Genomic DNA, 19,270 nt, shown 5'->3' on the forward strand with positions numbered 1-19,270 from the left:
AGCAACCTACTCTGCATCAAGTCCCTCTTCTTTTCTGAGTACTTCCTTCCTCCCGCCATCCAGTCCAACATCCCTATCCTTTCCTTGTTTGCCTTACATTCTCCCCTCTATTACAGTCTTCAACATCCCACTGCCGATCAATATGCCCTTCATCCATTTTTCCTGCCTCCATAGGATTTCTCCCAACAAACCCTTCTCTTCGCCCACCATACCAAGTACTTCATCATTTGTTTTCCTTTCGGTCCATTCTTCTCCACAGCCACATTTCAAAACCCTCCAATCTACTTCTATCATCATGCTTAAGTGACCACGTTTCCGTGCCATACATAACTATGCTCCATATAAAAGTTTTAATGAATCTTTTCTTAACATCCTTACTCAACATCCCCGTCATCAACTCCCTACTCTTATGCCTAGTGCAATTCTTCTCCTTACGTCCCGACTACTTTGACCGTGTTGGTCCAAAACACCTCCCGAGATATGTTAACTTTTCTACCTGCTTTAGTTTTTGCCCTCCTATTTTAATGTTAAGCTTAGCCTCTTTCTTTCTGGAAAATTGCATAACCTTTGTTTTATTAATATTGATTCTCATCCCATATCTGTCACACTGAATTTCCGATTCACTCAGCAGTGCTTGCAACCCCTTGGCTGACTGACAAATTATTTATTTTTAAACATTATTCACATACAGCAGTAGGGCTTACTTACAGTGACAAATATAACAAACATGAAAGTGGACAAAATGCAAGAACAGCATTACAATAAACAACGAAAAACGAACATGGAAAGGGGAAAAATTGAATTTGTTGAGAGGTGGCATGAAGCTTGGGTGGTGAGCTTGGTCATCAGCAAACCTAACTGATTTTATGAATTCCTTCCATCTCTCTTCAATCTTTTCTTGTCCAATTATTATCTTACCTGATTAAATCTAACTGTAAGCACAGATATTCCCTTCTTACTTCCTTAACCTTGCTGTATGGCGCACCAATGTCAGCCTTACTCTGCAACCATTCCATATCCTTGCACTGTCTCTCCCATCGTGCTTCTTTTGTTGCCCGTCTCAATTTATTATTTAACTCTTTGTACTTCATTCTGCCTAACTCTGTGTTAACATTCCTCCATTATCTTCTCTCATCCATCTTTGCAATCATCTCATCCATGATTCATGGTTTCCTTGTCCTTTTTCTGTTAATGGTTCCTATAGTGTCTTGGTGGCTTTCGATATCCCTTTCTTCATCTATTGCGATTTTTCAATAGTACTCAGCTCCTTACGTTCCTCCATGGTTTTCTCTACAGCCTGCTAGAACTTCTTCCTTGTCAATTCATTTAATGCTTCTACATTCCATTTCCTAATCCACCGTCCCTGCCTTATCTTTTTGAAATGGATGCTACATTTCATTACAACTAAATTGTGGTCTGAGTCTGCATCCGCTTCCGGGAAGCTGTGCGACCTGGCATTTTCCATGTTTACCTATGCCTTTTCTGGTATCTAAATTTCTAAGTATTGGTGATGACTAACCCCCGTCTCCCACGGAACTCAATTGCTTTCTCCCCGAGGTCATTCCTCGAACCTAAACCGTAGTCCCCCACAACATCACCATCTCTTCCTTTGGGTATCATCAGTAGTGGGAATTTTTTTTAGAGAAAGGCAAACATTTCACACACAAATAATTATTGATTCAGTACCAGAACATGCATATAAAATGAATAACATTTTAACTAATGACATTACAAAGTTCAGGTTGGTTTTAGCTAATAAAGAAAAGATAGTAACAATTTTCCACTAGATAAGTTTAACAGTACGACCGGGTTTCGATGTATCACATCATCTTCAGGTTATTGGTTGTAGATGTTCTCTAATAGTATGACATATTTTGGAGTTCAAGCACTCGAAAAATACCTTTCAAACTAAATTATTTTCTTAATCATCACTGACCATTGATTGTTATAAGCTAGTTCTCCACTCAGCCAGCTGATCTCCTCCAAGCATACACATTTCTTGTATGACTCTACATTTCATCTTAAGTTCCTATTCTTATCGTCACTTGGTAAAACTTAAAATTCTCTGTTATACTGAACTCAATTTACAACCATATTTCATCTAACCTTCATACTTTATTTGCATTATGTACATCTGTAGTTCTCTTTTCCCACAATACCCTGAATAGCCACATCTCAAATGCCCATTACCAATGATTTACACTCATATAGATTAGAGGAATGTAAATTTGTAGAAGAGTGTGATGATTGCAATATTAAAGAAACCAAGCATAGATAAATGTGAAGAACACAGAAAATTAACCCATACATCTCAAAAATCGACAGTATATTGGATAATTAGTTGAAGAATATATGAAAAGAAACATGAAAAACTAACTCCCATTCAGGAAAAATCTATGAGCAAGGGAAGTAATGGCTTGACACTGGAAGCACTTGGAATGGAATAGGATGACAAAAGCATAATCCATCACTCTAAAAAAATTAGGAAACCATGCAAATGGAAAGTAGAAGCCAAAATAGATAAAGGCGTTTGAAAGTATGTATATCTATAATAGGCAACAAAAGAAGCACAAGAATCAGGTGTCAAGGCCTCGTTTATGGAAGAGGAACAATGCATTTTTCAACTCTTCTTTATTTGTGCTGTACTCTTCCTTATTTCAATGTGCTTTACTTCATTTCACTGCTATTTATTTTTGTGTACTGTTCTTTATTATGCCTAAGCATTGAAACTATCAGTACCAAAATAATGAACAGTGAAAAAATACATTGTGTTCTGCATTTAACGCACATGAACTTCCACAAAGTTGACCCAGAAACCATCAAATGCAAGAGAGCAAGTGGAATCCATCCTATCTCGGCAGTAGTATGACTTTGGGTGGAAGATAGATCAAGTGAAAAATAGCTGAAGATAAGGTGTTCATGAAGAAGATGATACTACTATCTCAAAGAAGCTGAGGTTGCAAACATGGAAAAGTGCACCAGCAAAAACAGAGAAACTATCAGGCCGTACGGGAATTAATACTGAACTGAGAATAATAGAGGGTTGCAGTAAACCACTGAATTGATAGTTTACAGATGGAATCGAAATATTAATGATTGCAATGGCACAATTTATTGGTTCACAGACTGAAAAGGCCAGAAACGAAAACTCATAACCACAGCTTCAATGATCATCTTCCAGGGATCCCCTTCAAATGATATTTCAATGGCAAATGTCTTGAGCTCTGTTGTTGAACGGTGCTGCAAAAGTAGGTATTCTAATAAATTAATATGTCATGGAATACTGCAAAGCTGCAACAGAAGGACTTTGTTTCCCCTGGCAATGCTAAGGGTAGACACTGAGCCTAGGGAAGTAAAAATCCACCACAAATTATTTAAGAGTAAGAACAAGCTCCCAAGTGGCTCTATCAGGCCTAGGAAAATGTTATTATACAAAATGAACTTTATATTCTTTTGTGTGCACATGAGTATCATATGTTTCACGCAGGAACTTCACATTGAAGAAGGATACAGTCTATCATTAAGTACCCTTCACAAATTAGTCTTATCTCAAGGTCATGTGCGATTTTGTGTTTTTGCAAATAATGAGCTGCAAATCGAGGAAACAACGTAAATATGTAGATGTTATAAATAAAAAATTTGGATCATACTTCTACTAGTATCTGTTTAATGTGCAGCAACATACTCCACTTCATTAGCTTGAAAATCATTCATTCACGGCGGTACTCTACATTGACAGAATACAGTACTTCTTCAATAAGCAGAAGTCAATACGTAGACCTAATGATGACGTAAAACGTAGGTCGTGTTCTAAATAAAGTGTGTGGAATCACAGAGTTACTTTTTTAATTTCAATATGCTGAGTTCATTCCATTAATTTATGCCGGAGGCAACAAACCTGTGTTCATCTTCCTCACCAGAATACCCTGCATGAAGCTTCCAACACAGCCCATTGTACATCTACAAATACATACACATTTCTATCTCCTATAAATTTCCTCCTCTTTCACTGTGTTCTGTTGACTCCGTCCATCTTATTCTAACTAAAACCATAATATCAAAATCTGTCATCTATAACCATCATCTTTCCTCAAATAACAGATTTCAGCGTGCCAAAACTCATTCCAATGAATGTATTTTACTGTTTCCTCCTTCCATAGACAAGTGCTCATCACACCAATTCCCTCATCGTAAACGCTTCCTTTCCCATTGAAAGATTTAACCAATACCCTTACCACAACGCCTAATTTCCTCAATATATTGATAACATGACCATTTTTTAAATTTCCAACAGTTATCCGTTTTGAAATCTAATCTAATATGAACGGGGTAAGAAACATCCAACCTTAACACAACAAAATGCGGGCTTTAAATGAATAATTGGTTTTAAACATTTTCCATGGAGGAATAAAATCAAAGATTAATCTAATGCTACCTTCAATTAAGTCTCTTGCTACACTATTCACGGCTTAATTACTTTTATAAGTGCTGCACTATGCGTATGTTACGACACAAGTCTTCCACCAGTAATTTTCAAACGAAGAAGACAATGAAAATTTTCTGATTGTGTAATTCCGTGGGAATTTTCTATTTCCCACGGTAAGCTAATGTGGTCGTTGATGAATCACACACGGACAGCATTTCCAGGTCAGGGGCGAGAAGACGTTGAGAATAACTTAGCACATTTCATTTCTTGCACTTCTTCAGTATTTCCATAACCAACGCAGCGGAGGAATAGGCCGCTTGCTTTCTAAATTTCCTTATTTTTCTGAACCACGCCCTTCTATGATTTGAACAGAACAACTGACAGCATACGGCCGTCACCATAAGTATTGGACGCCATACAACAGGTGGCACTTTCCAATGGAGTAACGTTTCGCGACAATTGTATTATTTAGATTTTGGGCGTGGACAAAATATTTTGATTGTAGAGTGTTGTGTAGTCAATGGAGTAGAGCACTGAGAAAGAAAATATTGCGTCCCTTTCGTCCGTAGTGACTTCACATTTCTGTATTGGTATGGACTTGAGATACTTTTTCCTTTTCAGCGACTTCGCTGTTATTGCAAATTGGTTTAATTTGTGTTATGCCATTGTTAACAACTGGCGCGTATTTTTATTGCCTGACAGCATCTTTAATTCTTATTTAAACGTTTATGTATCTGAATTACTCTCGAGACTGTGTGAATGCCTGATTAATTTCATTCCCTGATTTTACATGCCTTCTAAAGATTTAGACTTGGTATTTATTTACTTCAGGGCCCTGACGTTTTCAACATGAAGAAACGATCCCTGGCCGGAAATGTAGGTGTTGGAGTTTTTGTTATTGTACTAGTTTTTACTGTGGTGGCCTTTTGTTCACCCAGTTGGTTGGTGAGTGACTATCGCATCACAGGGGCTAAGATGGAGAGACTTGGTCTCTGGACTCATTGCTTTCGTTCTCTGCGTGACCCATCAAATTCGGGTGTGGGACTATTCTTTGTCGGTTGTCGCTGGGTTTATGATCCCTTCACGTATGGGTATGACAAAATTCGTGTTTTCATATTGCCCCGTAAGTATTTTGTTATTAATTGAATGACAATAAAAATCATAGTTTGCCAATTTTTGCTTTAAGACTATCGTTTTATGGCGCTAATTATGCATAAAATTTGTCTTCCAGCATTTATGATCGCCACCCAGTTTTTCTACACTGTCAGCTTCCTGTTGGTGTTAATTGCCTTTGTCCAAATTCTTCTCTTCTTTTTATGCTGTGGCCCTGATCAAGGAAAATATACTCTTCTTATTTCTTTGATTGGATATGTTTTGCTGGTAGCAGGTTAGTGAAAACTTAAATGATATGGTTGGATGATTAGCAAAGATATTTTTCTGGTTCATTTAAGTTATTTATGAAAAATTCCTACCCTGAGCTAGTTTTTCCATGCTGTTCCATCCTTGTATGCTTCTTTCTCCTCAATTACATGTATATGTTGTTTCTTACATGCTCTTTTATTCCTCAGACTAATATTCCTAATCTTGCTTGCCTCTTTGACCACATTCACCCTAGACTGTCCAGCCCTTATCTCTCAAACCATTTTCTCTATTGTATACGTTCGGTGATTCTACTCTCATCCAGCCATCATCAAAGTTCTCCATTTTGACTACACCCTCAATCAAGGCAATATCACGGCTTCATTCATATTTGCACTGATGCCTTCCTTTGTCCCGATTACCCATTTCAAGGACTACTCATTTCCTTTGAATATACTTTGCATTTTTGTTTCATTTGCTATTTATGTTCTTTTCTTATTTTCTTTGATGACATTTAAGCATTCATATTGTTCTTGTATACTACTGATGCTATCTTATGTGCTTCTTTGCCGTTGGTTTCCATCATTCTATAACAAGTCTATTTCTTTGCACCCATTGCTCTTTGACCCCCAAGTCCCATGATATTTCATTATACTGATCACAGTTTCCATGCACCTTCAGTCATTCCTTTGAAATGTTTCCAAGCATTAGTCACACTTGCCTTTTTGATGTATTTTTTTCCTATTCCGCCTGATTAGAGGTTATCTTATTCTTCAAGTATGAATTTGCACTGATATGTAATTTTTTTGTCTTGCAGCTTTTCAACTTATACGGTCGCATGCTTTTGTTTTGTAAATTTCCTTGTTACCCTATTTCTCTCCAGATCTATCTGAAATCTGTGTGTGATCTGTTCCTAATTCAGAACCTTTCATGTCCACATATTAATCACTAATAGTCTCATCATATGCAATAAAATAATGCTCCTTCAATAATCCCTTTGCTGTGTTTACAAATGAAAATATTTTTGCTTAAACCATGTATAAAAGTCAAATGATGATTATAAACTTAATTTTACTCCATTATCATCCACTTGGGAATCACCAATGGCTGTATCACCATTTTAGAGGCATTCTTTCTGCTATCAACCCAACCATCTATGTTTCATTTGTAATGCTAGTATTTCTTCACGAGTATTACATTCAAAGCGTATATCAAAATTCACAGTACTCACATTGATACATTATTATTATTGGTATTCTATAGTTAAAGATTTTGGATGGATACAGAGTATGCAATGGTACAAAAAGTGCATTTATTTATCTCTCTTAACAAAACACTAACTGGCATCTGACACTTTTGAAATGAGCAATGAAAGGGATGACTGAAGAGAACCCAATTGAATTTTTCCCTTCACCTGTAGCAGCATCAAGTATAGTGAAAGCACGAAATTGTACTTTTTTTGCTCTCTTTGTAAAAGACTGTAAGCAAAGCCTCAATTTTTATGTAAAATCTCATCATTCCCATGGAAATGGCTCATTGATTTTTATTATATTTTCCACAGGTTTCATTGATAGTTACATTTTTATGTTAATATTTTGATGGGTATTAAAGGTGTGTATTAATTGATTTTTTAAAGGATAATCAGACAAGTGTGCACTGTGATCTGAACTACTCAAAACTTAATGGTTTTTTTTTCTGGGGGAAGCATTTTTGTTAGGGCCTCATTGAATGACGTTAGGTGCATGTTATTTCTTCTTAATATTGCTCTACAAAGAGTTTAAAAGTGAAAAAAACAATCTTAAAACTTAAGCAGGAGCTAGTAAGCCTGCTGGAAATATACACAAACCTGAGAACCTTCGTGTGTGAGAAGTCATGTTTCCAATTTTTCAGTGTTAGAGCCTGTGTGTTTAAATTTATGGCATGAGATTGAGAAAAACTTGTATATATTATTTATTTTATTATAATCTTTAGAGATATTTCATGTATAAAACTGAATAATGATATTTAATTTGCCATACTTCCCCCAACTTCAATGCAACTTGATTTTTTGGAACTTTTTCACTGTTTTCTATGCAATAATTCCTATTCATAGAATGGGGTACTGTTGCTATTGTTTTTCTCTATTTTGCAAAAAATAGAACTCATGTCAGTTAAAGACAACCTGATTGTGGTGTATTTGGAAAATTTGTGATTAATTTGGTACTCTTTATGGAAAGAAACATTCTGAATTAAATAGTAAAACAATGGAGAGGAAATGGACTATTGCCCTATGAACAGTCTCTTTCCTACCCTATCAGACTTGCCCATGGAGTGAGAACTACGTGGCGCTTGTGTTATTCAGTTTTGTATCAAATTGAATTAATCAGTGAATAGAAAGGTTTGAGGCGTCACTTTGTGGAAGCAATTCATATTGGAAAAGAAAATACTTTGTTCTTCCACTTATATTTTACAGTGCACGACTTAATTTTTGATTCACAAAGTCATCATCAGGTGAAGTACAGAGGACACAACTTTATATACTAGTCAGAGAAGAGGAGGGGGGAGTTACTGGTTAAGTGGGAGGAAGGGAAAGAGAATGGAAACTGGTGTGTGTATAGGAGGAGGGGGAGAGGGCGGTTGGGTATGCCATCAGGGGGGGAGAAGGGCTGTGGAGCCGAGCAAGGTCCAGGATGGGGGAGTACATTAGGTCATTAACCAATATACCCTTATAGTGACTTCCAAATTTCCAAACGTTCCAAGGCATCTAATCTTAAACCTTTCTTCTCCAAATGTAAAATCTAAGGAACATAGTCACTTGCGTGATTATTGTCCACTAGGTGCTTGGGCCTGTGTACTTCACCTGATGATGGCTTTAAAACCTAAGTCATGCATAATAAAATACATGTGGAGGAACAAAGTATTTTCTTTTTCGATATGAATTCATTGGCTTTAAATATTTAGATTGAATATTTTATTAATGTTATATGTTATGATAAATGCCCTTTAATAATTTAAATTTCAGGCATATTTGGAGGAATTGGTGTGATCATATTTGCATGTTTGGCCAATGGAGAGGGTTGGATGCCAGATCACCAGAATACCTTTTTGGGGTGGTCATTTGGATTGGCTGTTGTTGGCTCATTTGCTGCAGTAATTGACTCAATTCTCTTTCTAACCGAAGCCAAGATACAAAAGAAGAAGAGTGGTAATATTAAGGATTCTCAGACTCAGTTCTCCATGGAGGAGAGTAAAGCATGAGTGAAGGCGGGCACAGAGTATACTTCTGTGCCCACTGAGCCAACCAAAAATGAATTCAGTGAAACTCAACTCTAAGAAGTCACATAAATTGAACAAATGTCATGCCATGGGTGAACAAGAAATGTTTACTTTCTTTGCAATATTCAATGATTCAACGAATCATTGTTTACTCTTCAATCGTGTTTAGTTGAGCATTTTTAAAAGATATGTTAGGATAAATGCTTTTTAAATTTTACACATTTTTAATGATATTATGTTTTAAATTTAATTGTTCCCATTATTTTATCTTTGAGTGTGCTTCACTCAGTTTATGCACTTTGTTATGTTTTTCGTCCATCAACATCGTTGTTTTATATTATATTTTTAGTGAAGTGATGTATTTTGTTTGAGAACTTGCGAGAGAGGTAGTGTGCACCATATTGAGCTCAATCCAATGGAATGTATCCATATTGGGGAAAGAAAAGTGGTAATTTCCTACTTTTTAATAGACATGCATTTACAATGGATTTCAATATGCACTACCATTGTTACACTTTTGATGCAAACGAAAATTAATTATTGCAATGGATAGAACTTTTTGCTGAAGTGCTATTAAAAAAAGTGGACAATTACCATTATTATTCTGTCTGAACACAAATGTTGGTGAAAAGTGGCACTATTTAAAATTTCCTTGTGTTGACACTTTATGGGTGTAACAAACAAGGGAGCACTGGACCAAGTAGTGAATGATAATGTACACAGTAAAACACACATCACAAGAATAGTTGTTGTCATCAATAGAAGTATTGTTCACCCTATATAACTCAATTTAATTCAATTTAGGTGTCATAAAAGGTGAGTATTTTATGTATATGTAACTGTTGCACAGGTGAACTATCTAACTCTAAAAAAATGAGTGAATCAAATCAGTGATATAGCATCAATTTTGTAATTATATATACTGCTTAAGTTTATTGCCATGGGTAGGCATCTTTTAAACCACGTATATATGTGCCACTTTGAGTCAAATTTGAGACATATTACATATTTTGGTGTGTCATCTTTATTTAATATGCATGGTTGCAATTTTTTCATATTAAGTACTTCAATTAAGGAAGTACTGACTTCACACTATTTAGATATAATGTAAGCAATACTGTGCACTATTAAGCACGTGTTGTCATAGATATTATTTTTTTAAGACAATGATCATTTTGTACATGTACATATATTGGTTATGATGCATTTATTCAGGACCCATGAAGCACTTATTTTGAAATGGAATCTCTCATTAACTTTGATATCCTGTCTCAATGCATTTATGGCAGTCATTTTTACTATCTATTTTTGCTAAAATATATTGTTATAGTATAATCCGTCCATTTAAGCACTATTTCCGTCCAATGAAGTGTGAATTAAAATTTTTTTGAGCATGTTGTTAAAAGAAATATTATCTACTTAGCATTATACCACTGATTGGTAGAGGTAACCGAGCACCAAGCTAAAATAAGTAATTAAAATAGGCTTGTTTCTGTAACCTGTTCCCTAAAAGTTCCATGTTCAACTGTTCACAGCATGAAAAGAAAAATTTCACAGTCTCATGAATTATTTGCTATTGCACGCAATTTTGTAAAATGCTGTGATAAATGAGAGAAAAATGTCAAAATGAAAACAACTTGAAAGCTTGTGTAAACTGAAAATCCCGAGTGGTGGGACTAGTAAACATTTTTCAAAATCATGGTGCTCATCCAGCTGTGAATATTCAGACTGAAAATATTTTTTGAAGAAATGCCCTGCAAACCACATGGCATGCTAGTATTTTTGTGAGTGGGATTAAAAGTAAAGCTGAAAATAAATTTCACAATAGTTTAGCCACCGATATTAAAGACTAGGTGTTTGTCTGCCCTGTTATTGTGTTGTGCCATCGCTCAGTGGCTATCATTCATGTGAATAACATCAAATGAAAGCCATTTTTAATCTCTTACTGGCATAAGGCTAGAAAAATTTAATGCATATCTATTTCAATAAAATTATGTGTCCCAGTGGGTAGAGTGCTTGACTATGGCTCAGAGGGCCTGGATTTGAATCCAATTGATGCCCCTGGACACCTTCAGTTACACCCACCCTGTAAGATTTTTTGAGTTGCAGATCTTCCTGGGAAATTATAAGGAAAGAAACTGAACCCCTAACATTGATTTGTGAATTTCACACACTCTTAGGTTGAGGGCTGGGTCAGCTCTATCCTTGCCTATCAAACCAACGTTTTGGTAGATTACTGTGGTTGCTCATTTTAATTAATCATTTATTTTCACTGAAATATTTTATTTTCTTTGATTTGTATCATTTGTTATTCTATTACAAGTATGAATTTTTACTGGTAGCTTTGAAAATAAGGGAGTCCCACATTTATGTACAAATGAATTCTCACAAGGTTCTAAGTGTTTATTGAACCTCGTCCAGGTGTCTTTGAAAAATGTAGTTTTTAAGTACGTATGCATGTGAAAGTATGGTATGAAGACCCCGGAACACTTTTGTGTGAAGTATGTTCCCGCACTGTTGCTTAATCCAACAATACTGATGTAAATATTTCAAGAACATAGGGCACTTACTGATTTGGGCAGTCATTAAAATCAAACAATTTGGATATTTCGGTCTTAAATGCTCCAATAATTTACAATTTAGTCCATTGGAAATTTCTCAGTGCCTTTAGTTAATAGTATTCCACTTATTTTTTGGTCTCTTCTCCATTGTAATTAATAATTAGATGGTCATTACCATTATAGATAAGGATTTCATGCATGAGAAATTTAAAATTGTATACTTAATGTTCAATTACACAATAATGTTATTGTAATAATACCTAATAATACTGTATAAGTTAAAAATCATGCTGATAAGCAGATTGGCTGCTTGTAAGATAATGTATTGGCTCGTTTTTTCCTTTGCCAGAAAGATATCACGAGACCAAAACTTGCACATATTATTGAATACTTGTATAGCATTAATACTATTAGTAAATTGTATGCCTGCATTTTGCTGGATTATTTAAAATAAAATAATTAGGTATGTGTTGTGAAATGAGCCTTTCATTTTCCCCATTCTCCTCAAGTGTTACACAAATAGTAGTCATGACCCCTTAACTACATAGCTTTGAGTCCAACATACAGAATTTGCTACAGTCACTTCTTTGCTAGTCACTCCCAATCATTATGGCAAATGAGGTGTGTACCATTCCTGGACTCAACAGTTCACATGGTATAATTTGACACTTGTTATTTATTAACAAAGTCGGGATGAAATGAATGCTGTCATAAGGCAGTCAAAATCTACTATTAGGATAGACTATGCCAGTACCAAGCTTTCCTTGAAGAAAACATTTATTTATTGTTCCTAGCCAAATTTTGTCATGGAGCTTATCATCTCAATTATGAATAAATTTACCAGATATTTTGAGTATAATATCAGATGTAGATGACTGAAATGCAGGATCACAAGAGGAATGTCCGACACTTTACAAGGATGATTTAAAATTTTACTCATTTTTGTGTGTACTCGCAAACACCTTTTTTCGCTGTATGGGAGATTTAAGAGTCAACATCCCCCTAGATGTTCTTAAAAAAAGGACATGCCCACCCAGACCCTATTCATAAACAAAGCTTGAAGCTTTTAATATTTACCCCATTCCCAAAAATAGAGGTTAAATCCGGAGGTCTTACTTAACAACCTTGAGGTCTGCTATTCTTTCATTTGCATGTAGATCTGCTACAGCCCTCAATGGTTTTTATCATGGGACTAAGCATTGATAATTTTTCAGGGGCCATCATGAAACTAGGTACTTACAAACATGGTAGACTACTTCTAGTAAACCCTGGAGCAATGATCTATGATTAAAAATCTATCTTCTTGTGCAACAAGTTAATTTTTACTTGTATCTTACTATAACTGAGGATTAATGTTCAATTTTCAATACACATGCCTGACATAATTAATTATGACACTCTTGAGAGCATTTGAATTTTCAGTTCAAATGGTCCAATATTTCATTAATTTTTACCAAAATGCGACAGTATCTAAGTGAATTCCTCTTGTGTCACCATCCTCCTTATTTGCAGGAGAATTGAGCTAAATACAAGGATTCTGAACCAATTTGTTTATTTAGAACCTTTCATCATATTTTCTATCTTTTCATGCCATAAAATTCCTATTCTTTTACTCTAATCCCTACAGTTTTCTCTTCATAGCTGTCTAAATTAAAAATAAATAAAAAACGTATTTATAATTGTTATCCGAGCATATGCCTGGAGTAGGGGTGAAAAATAAAACATAATAAAATAGTAACCATCCGTTTGCTTGGAGAATTATTCTCCACGATTTCCATCTACTTCACGAGGGTCACATAGAGACATTAAGTCTGATTACTCTGCTAAAGGATCGCATAATTAACCATAATGGTCAAAGAGCAACATTCATAAACGTATAGTATCCACCCAATTAAAGTACCTGATCAACAATTTACAGGGGGAGTGTAGGGCAAATTCCATTAAATGATTAACATTTGGATCCATCACAAACAAATTTGCATTACAGTGGATATTGGAAAGAGAGCAATTCATTTGCCACATTTCACAACTCGTCAGCTGTGAAACACATCATTGCAGCTTCAATACCGAGGCGTTAACAATGTATATCAGAGGTCTCATCGAGTTCGTCAAAAAGTATTTCATACATGCAAATTTCTTCAGGTTGCGAATAAATTCTTCTAACGAGGAGATATTAAGATCAAATCATATTCAAATACATGAGCTGTATAGCACAGGTAAAACTGCATGGTGCCCATTAAATATACAAATATGTATTTGTCTTAATGGTCTGGTTAGGAATACCACGCTGCATTGAAGGACGAAACTTATTTATCGAAGTCCAGGAATTAACAAAAAATGAAAATGACACTTATGTAGATCACTGTAAATGAATGACTTACAATAATTCATATCAGACGACTTCCTCAGAGTTCATTACCAGATGGATAACGACATTAAGTATTAACGAAATACTAGCCCATGCCTTTTCTGTACCATCAATTATTCTTCCCCTCAACTTTCAAAATCAATACAATTCACGCTCAACTAACAAATTGCGATTCTTAATGTTCAAAATTTTAAAAATAATTTTGCGCTTAGACAATTTTACTTTCATCAACATTCAAATATTTTATTATTGAATATATCTCCAAATTTTACCTCAATAGGAAAATAGCAATCTTATCACAATCTCAGAGGTCTAATATTCCAAATAATAAATACCAAGCTCGCAACTTTCGAAACTTCAAAATTGTATAACATAACCGAAACGATATGCGATATAGGCGTGGTAGGTGCGATCCAACATGGTGGATCTGTTTTGAGCGGAGGAATTTATGGTAATCGATGACAACAGCCTCTAAAACTCTGCAATATTAGGCATTCTTCTTAAATCAAGTTAAATTATTGGATAAATATGTCAGTGGACGGAAAACAGGAGTACCATAAGGCGTCCAGTGAGTATTTAATCAATTGTACCTAATATATAACTTTCCTGGATTCGGAGGTTAATTTCGTATTGTTTACCATAATATTGTTTGTCATTTCAGATTCCTTGGTTTTTGGCGGAATTCTCACATATATATCATGCCTTCTCCTCGTTATGGCTTTTGCCAGGTAAAGTTTATGGCCTTAGAGGGCTATTTGAAGACTATTTACAAATTCCAGACCCTTAAGTTAAATTTAATTTTGGCTCATTTGCCTTATTTTTGTAGCCCGTATTGGATTCAGTCATATGAAGAAACTTTCAGCGACTTCAAGCACATGGGGCTTTGGGAGTACTGCTTCGAAGAATTCAGATATCCTTTTTATCAGTTCAATACCCTCTTTGATGGATGTCATTACATATTTAGTGAAAAGTATTACGTCCTGAGAGAATGGCTTTTACCTGGTTAGTACGAAGATTGTGTACAGTCTAATTCTCGTAGATAATTGGTGGTTCCATTTAACATGTTATTCTACCAACTCATTATTAACTCCAATCATTCATTTTAGGATGGCTTATGGTAGTACAAGCTTTTGTAACTCTAGCACTGATGTTGTCATTCTCCTCACAAATTATCATTGCACTCGAGCTTATTCGATGGCCTTTGGAGTTTGTTCTGATGTATGAATGGCTTCTTTCTGCCACCGCTTTCATTGGAAATGCACTTGCTGGTAAGTTATTGTTGTATTAACTAATGTGAGCTATTTTAAATTCAACCACGGGTGAAGATGTGAGACGAGGCTCACGAATTAAAATCATTCACCTGCTCTTTACAATTTTTTTCAGCGGTATTGCTTTTCTTGGCTGTGTCAATTTTTGGTGGAGAATGCTGGAGAAGAGATTGGCTGCTCTATCCAAACTTTAATTACTTATCGTGGTCTTATGGATTTGCTGTTTGCTCTATGTTTTTACATGGAATTGCTGCGTTCCTCATCTATATGGTAATGCGATACATTATATCATACTTTTTCTTAATGCCATTGGATTAAGTACAATACTCCTTCTTACTCTGACTTGGTGGAGATAGTTATTTCCTGAAGACAGGTTGCCTGTACATATTCTTTGAGGTTATAATTGTAGAATTATTGTACTGCTTGTACTCCCTACTCCCTGAGGTTTGTGTTCATGTTTGAATGAGGATATTTTTCATGGCAAAATATTTACGCCAGGTTTTTTTCTGTTCTCTTGGGCTCCAGTTAGTTGCTCAACCAAGAATTTCATATCTTAAAGATGCAATTTCATAGTTTCTGCTAGTATATAAATTCCCAATTAGAAGATCATTATGTTATAGTTGTGTTCTATCTCAAGTCCGGGAGTAAAGGGGTATGGAATTTTCAAGGAATAGACACTACACTTCCGAGCTTAAGCTTTTATGGTACAGAAACATGGTCGTTGAAGCAAGGTGATAGACATAGACTGGAGGCTTTCGAAATGTGGGATGGGAAGAATGATGGAGAAGGTGAGGGGGGACAGAAAGTAAAAAAAAACAAAGTGCTAGGTATGATGGGGAGGAGGGAGAATTTTTGGGAGAAAACCGAAGAAGGCAGGAAAGAGGGATGCAGAGCATCTTTATTAGCAATGGGATGTTGAAGACAGACTGAGAGGGAGGATATTAGGTGAGCAAGCAAGGCAAAGGAATAGGTTAGGGATTGGGCAGTGAAAAGGGGCTTATTGTAGAATTGGATGTTGGGTTATGTTTTGTTAGAAGAACTAAGGAAATTGTTGCTGTATGATTTTGGTAGTTTGTGTCTATCTAAAACCATCCGTAACTGGTTGATTACTTGACAGAATAATTGTGTGTGATAGCATGGTTAATATTGTTCTCCTTTGTCATACCCTCTTTAAATATGTTTTCAATTTAAATTGGGCTTTATTTGGCGGTAGTTTTATTTGCTATAAGACTCTTTGTTCCTTGGATTATTCTGGATGGATATATTGTTACACATTGAAATTAATTGTTCCGTATTTTATACTCTTGGTTTATTCGGCATAATTTTCCATTCAATCTGAGAGAATGCTGACTTTTCAAGGCTAAAAAATATCAAAAGGAGATGACTAGTAGTATGAATAACGATTTTTGTATTTAGTTTTAGATTTCTCATGCATTATTTCAGGATGCAAAGAAAGGCTGGGAATATCGAAAGGAGAGCAGGAATTTGGTGGTCCAAATGCATCCCAACCCTGGCCGAAATGGATACGTGTGAGAGATGCTGCAAATTATGTAGCCACTATTCCAAAGGCTGCAAGTAAAGGACTGCATGAAATCCTGCTTGCATTTTTTTGTATTCTTACCATTGTAGATTAGCCAAGACGATTTGATTCAAACACTGACAATGATATTATAATTCCAGCACGTAATTTAAAATGTTATTGAATTCACTGTAGATAGTAATAATAATGAGCTTATATTGAAATTTGTGAATGTTGGATTGAGTTCATCAGGTATTTCCAGTATAAGAAGACTTTTCATTTGTTATTTCTTCGCCAAAAGCATTTATAGAAATACCTAATATCTGGCTGACATTTTAACATGGAGCTTGTAGTAACATGACAAGGTATGGGATATTGAAAACAACTTTTAGTAAATGGTGCTCATTGTGATGATGTTATCTCAAGGAGTTTTGTGATGATAAGCATTCCTTTAGTAATAATGCCTCGTGGCTAATTTTTGTCCCTTAAAGTACTGATCCAAGTTATCATTCTATATGATCTGCTGGTAACAAAATTATGTCATAAGCAGTTGGAGCTTATGTGTGATGGAATTCTCATTGTCCATCTTTCCTCTTGCCCTCTGTATCCTCTTGTTTCCAGCTTGAATGTACTCATTCATTCTCCTTATCTCTTATTAATCAAGGTTTTATTCAAGGAAGACCTATAGCAATTTTTATATGGGTTCATTGCCGTCAGTGGTCTTTCACATGTTACATATGGTGCCTGATATTTTTGTTAGGGTTAAAAATATTTCTCGAATGAAAGCAATTTTTTTCAAACTCAAGGAATGCAATCAGTGTTAAACGAATCTTTTTTCAAGAAAAGTAAAGTGCAATTCTCTAAATGTTTCTTGAGAGTGTGTGCATTGCGTTAGGATGCAATCTACCTCCAGTTTCCAATTGTTTGGTAACAATACCATATTTAGATTGTCAATCATGGCTTCTCGAGAAATTTTTTTTCATGGGGTTTATTTATTTGGCAGTTTTTAAATGGCCTAAAAAATAGTGCTTTTGCAATTGCATATTGGAGGGTTAGAGAATCTCAGATAATGTTTTTAAATTGGTGTGCTGTGGTAATGTTTTGATATTATTTTCAGTTTTGCAATGATTTTTAAAAGCCTGTAAGCACAAATTTGCGAGAGGAATTTATAAACAATGCAGGGGATGGAAAAGGGTGATAAATTGATGACATGTGAAATGTGTTCAACATATTTCAAATGGTTCAGGATTATTTTAGCTAAGCATTTCAGATGTGTATGCCATATCTTTTTCATTTTTATCATTACTTATATATACATAGCTGATTTTTTTAAGATATCAGTATTTGATGAGATATTACTTTCCTATTAGCTGAATGTGGACCACTTATTTTGGAATGTTTCCGTCCATGAGTCTATTTTTCAGAAATATATGCCATTAGTATGTTTCCTTAAGAGTAGCAGAAGACTTTTTATAATGCACTTAACATGATGACTAATCAAGAAAAATAAATGTGTTTTTAGAAGTGTTTTGCTGCCATACCTTGGTATTAGATTTATAGCCTATTTGGAGTTTTATGGTTAGTGATATTATTGCACCTTTTGAATTTCTTTTTGTTATAAAATATGTTGCTGTTCTTTTTTATATAGTTGAATTTTGAAGTTCGTGTACAATATTTTATTGGTGTTTTATTTTTAATGGAAGGAATCAATGATGAATATGTCTACTCTGGTACATGTAGATCACCATTTAATAAAGGAAGTTGTTTGAGTGCCCTGGAAGTATCTCTGTTTCATTTCAGTGATGCATATTTCATTAGGATACCCATTACAAGGAGAACAATAGAAAAAGATTTGTACATGTTGTCAATCTATATTTGTAATGAGGGATGACTGAATGGTGTATTTCCTATTGATGAAAAATGTGTAATAGGTGTATGAACAGCAGATAGAATCCAATGTGAATGTTTCATCAGTAATTTGGCCAGAAAATGGTGCTGTATATTATGAATGAGATCATATTAGTTTTTGTTAAAATATTGTGGAATTCTGATCTACAGTATTAATGCATTGAAAACCATAAACACAGCAATCAACCTGAAGGTCAATTTGGTATGTGCCAGTAAAATCCACCCAAATCTAAGCCCAACGGCATGTGAAATGTACACATCAGGTAGGGGGGCCAAATCCTTTCTGTGTGCTACCTTTAATTTCCCAGGAATTTCTGGTACCCAAAAAAATCACACAGCTCAGATGGCCAGGATTCCAATACTACCCCTGGACTACCACTACCCCATTTTTCATAAAAGAACATTTTTAACTCAGTATTTCCTTCCTTGAACATGATGAACATTTTTAATATGCACAAGTTACTTTAGGAGGAAACAGGCCTAGTAATTGAATTATTCATGCAATTCAGATGCAGGCAAAAGGGAAACTTGAAATTTCCCAAATGACATTTATTCAATGAGAGAAATATCCTAATCCTCACACTAATGTCACTAATGAATTTTAAA

General features: G+C 35.1%; 3 protein-coding genes across 3 annotated transcripts in view; 2 read left to right on the plus strand and 1 right to left on the minus strand.

Moving 5' to 3' along the window:
• LOC139700853 (uncharacterized) overlaps positions 1 to 19,270 on the minus strand; it is a 37,242-nt gene that overhangs the window by 10,482 nt on the left and 7,490 nt on the right. The window lies entirely within an intron of this gene.
• sinu (claudin family member sinuous) lies at positions 4,584 to 12,045 on the plus strand. Its single transcript, XM_071599570.1, has 4 exons — positions 4,584 to 5,016; positions 5,258 to 5,549; positions 5,658 to 5,813; positions 8,787 to 12,045. Exons 2-4 carry the CDS (start codon positions 5,276 to 5,278, stop codon positions 9,020 to 9,022), a joined length of 666 nt encoding a protein of 221 aa, XP_071455671.1. The 5' UTR covers positions 4,584 to 5,016; positions 5,258 to 5,275; the 3' UTR covers positions 9,023 to 12,045.
• pck (Claudin superfamily protein pickel) lies at positions 14,380 to 18,536 on the plus strand. The gene is made up of 6 exons (XM_071599572.1): positions 14,380 to 14,537; positions 14,631 to 14,697; positions 14,796 to 14,971; positions 15,076 to 15,237; positions 15,353 to 15,507; positions 16,681 to 18,536. The coding sequence occupies exons 1-6, from the start codon at positions 14,498 to 14,500 to the stop codon at positions 16,768 to 16,770; spliced, it is 690 nt and encodes a 229-aa protein (XP_071455673.1). The 5' UTR covers positions 14,380 to 14,497; the 3' UTR covers positions 16,771 to 18,536.

The sequence above is a fragment of the Hetaerina americana genome, unplaced genomic scaffold, assembly GCF_022747635.1.
Source record: "Hetaerina americana unplaced genomic scaffold, ioHetAmer1.1.p SCAF_11, whole genome shotgun sequence".
NCBI lineage: Eukaryota > Metazoa > Arthropoda > Insecta > Odonata > Calopterygidae > Hetaerina > Hetaerina americana.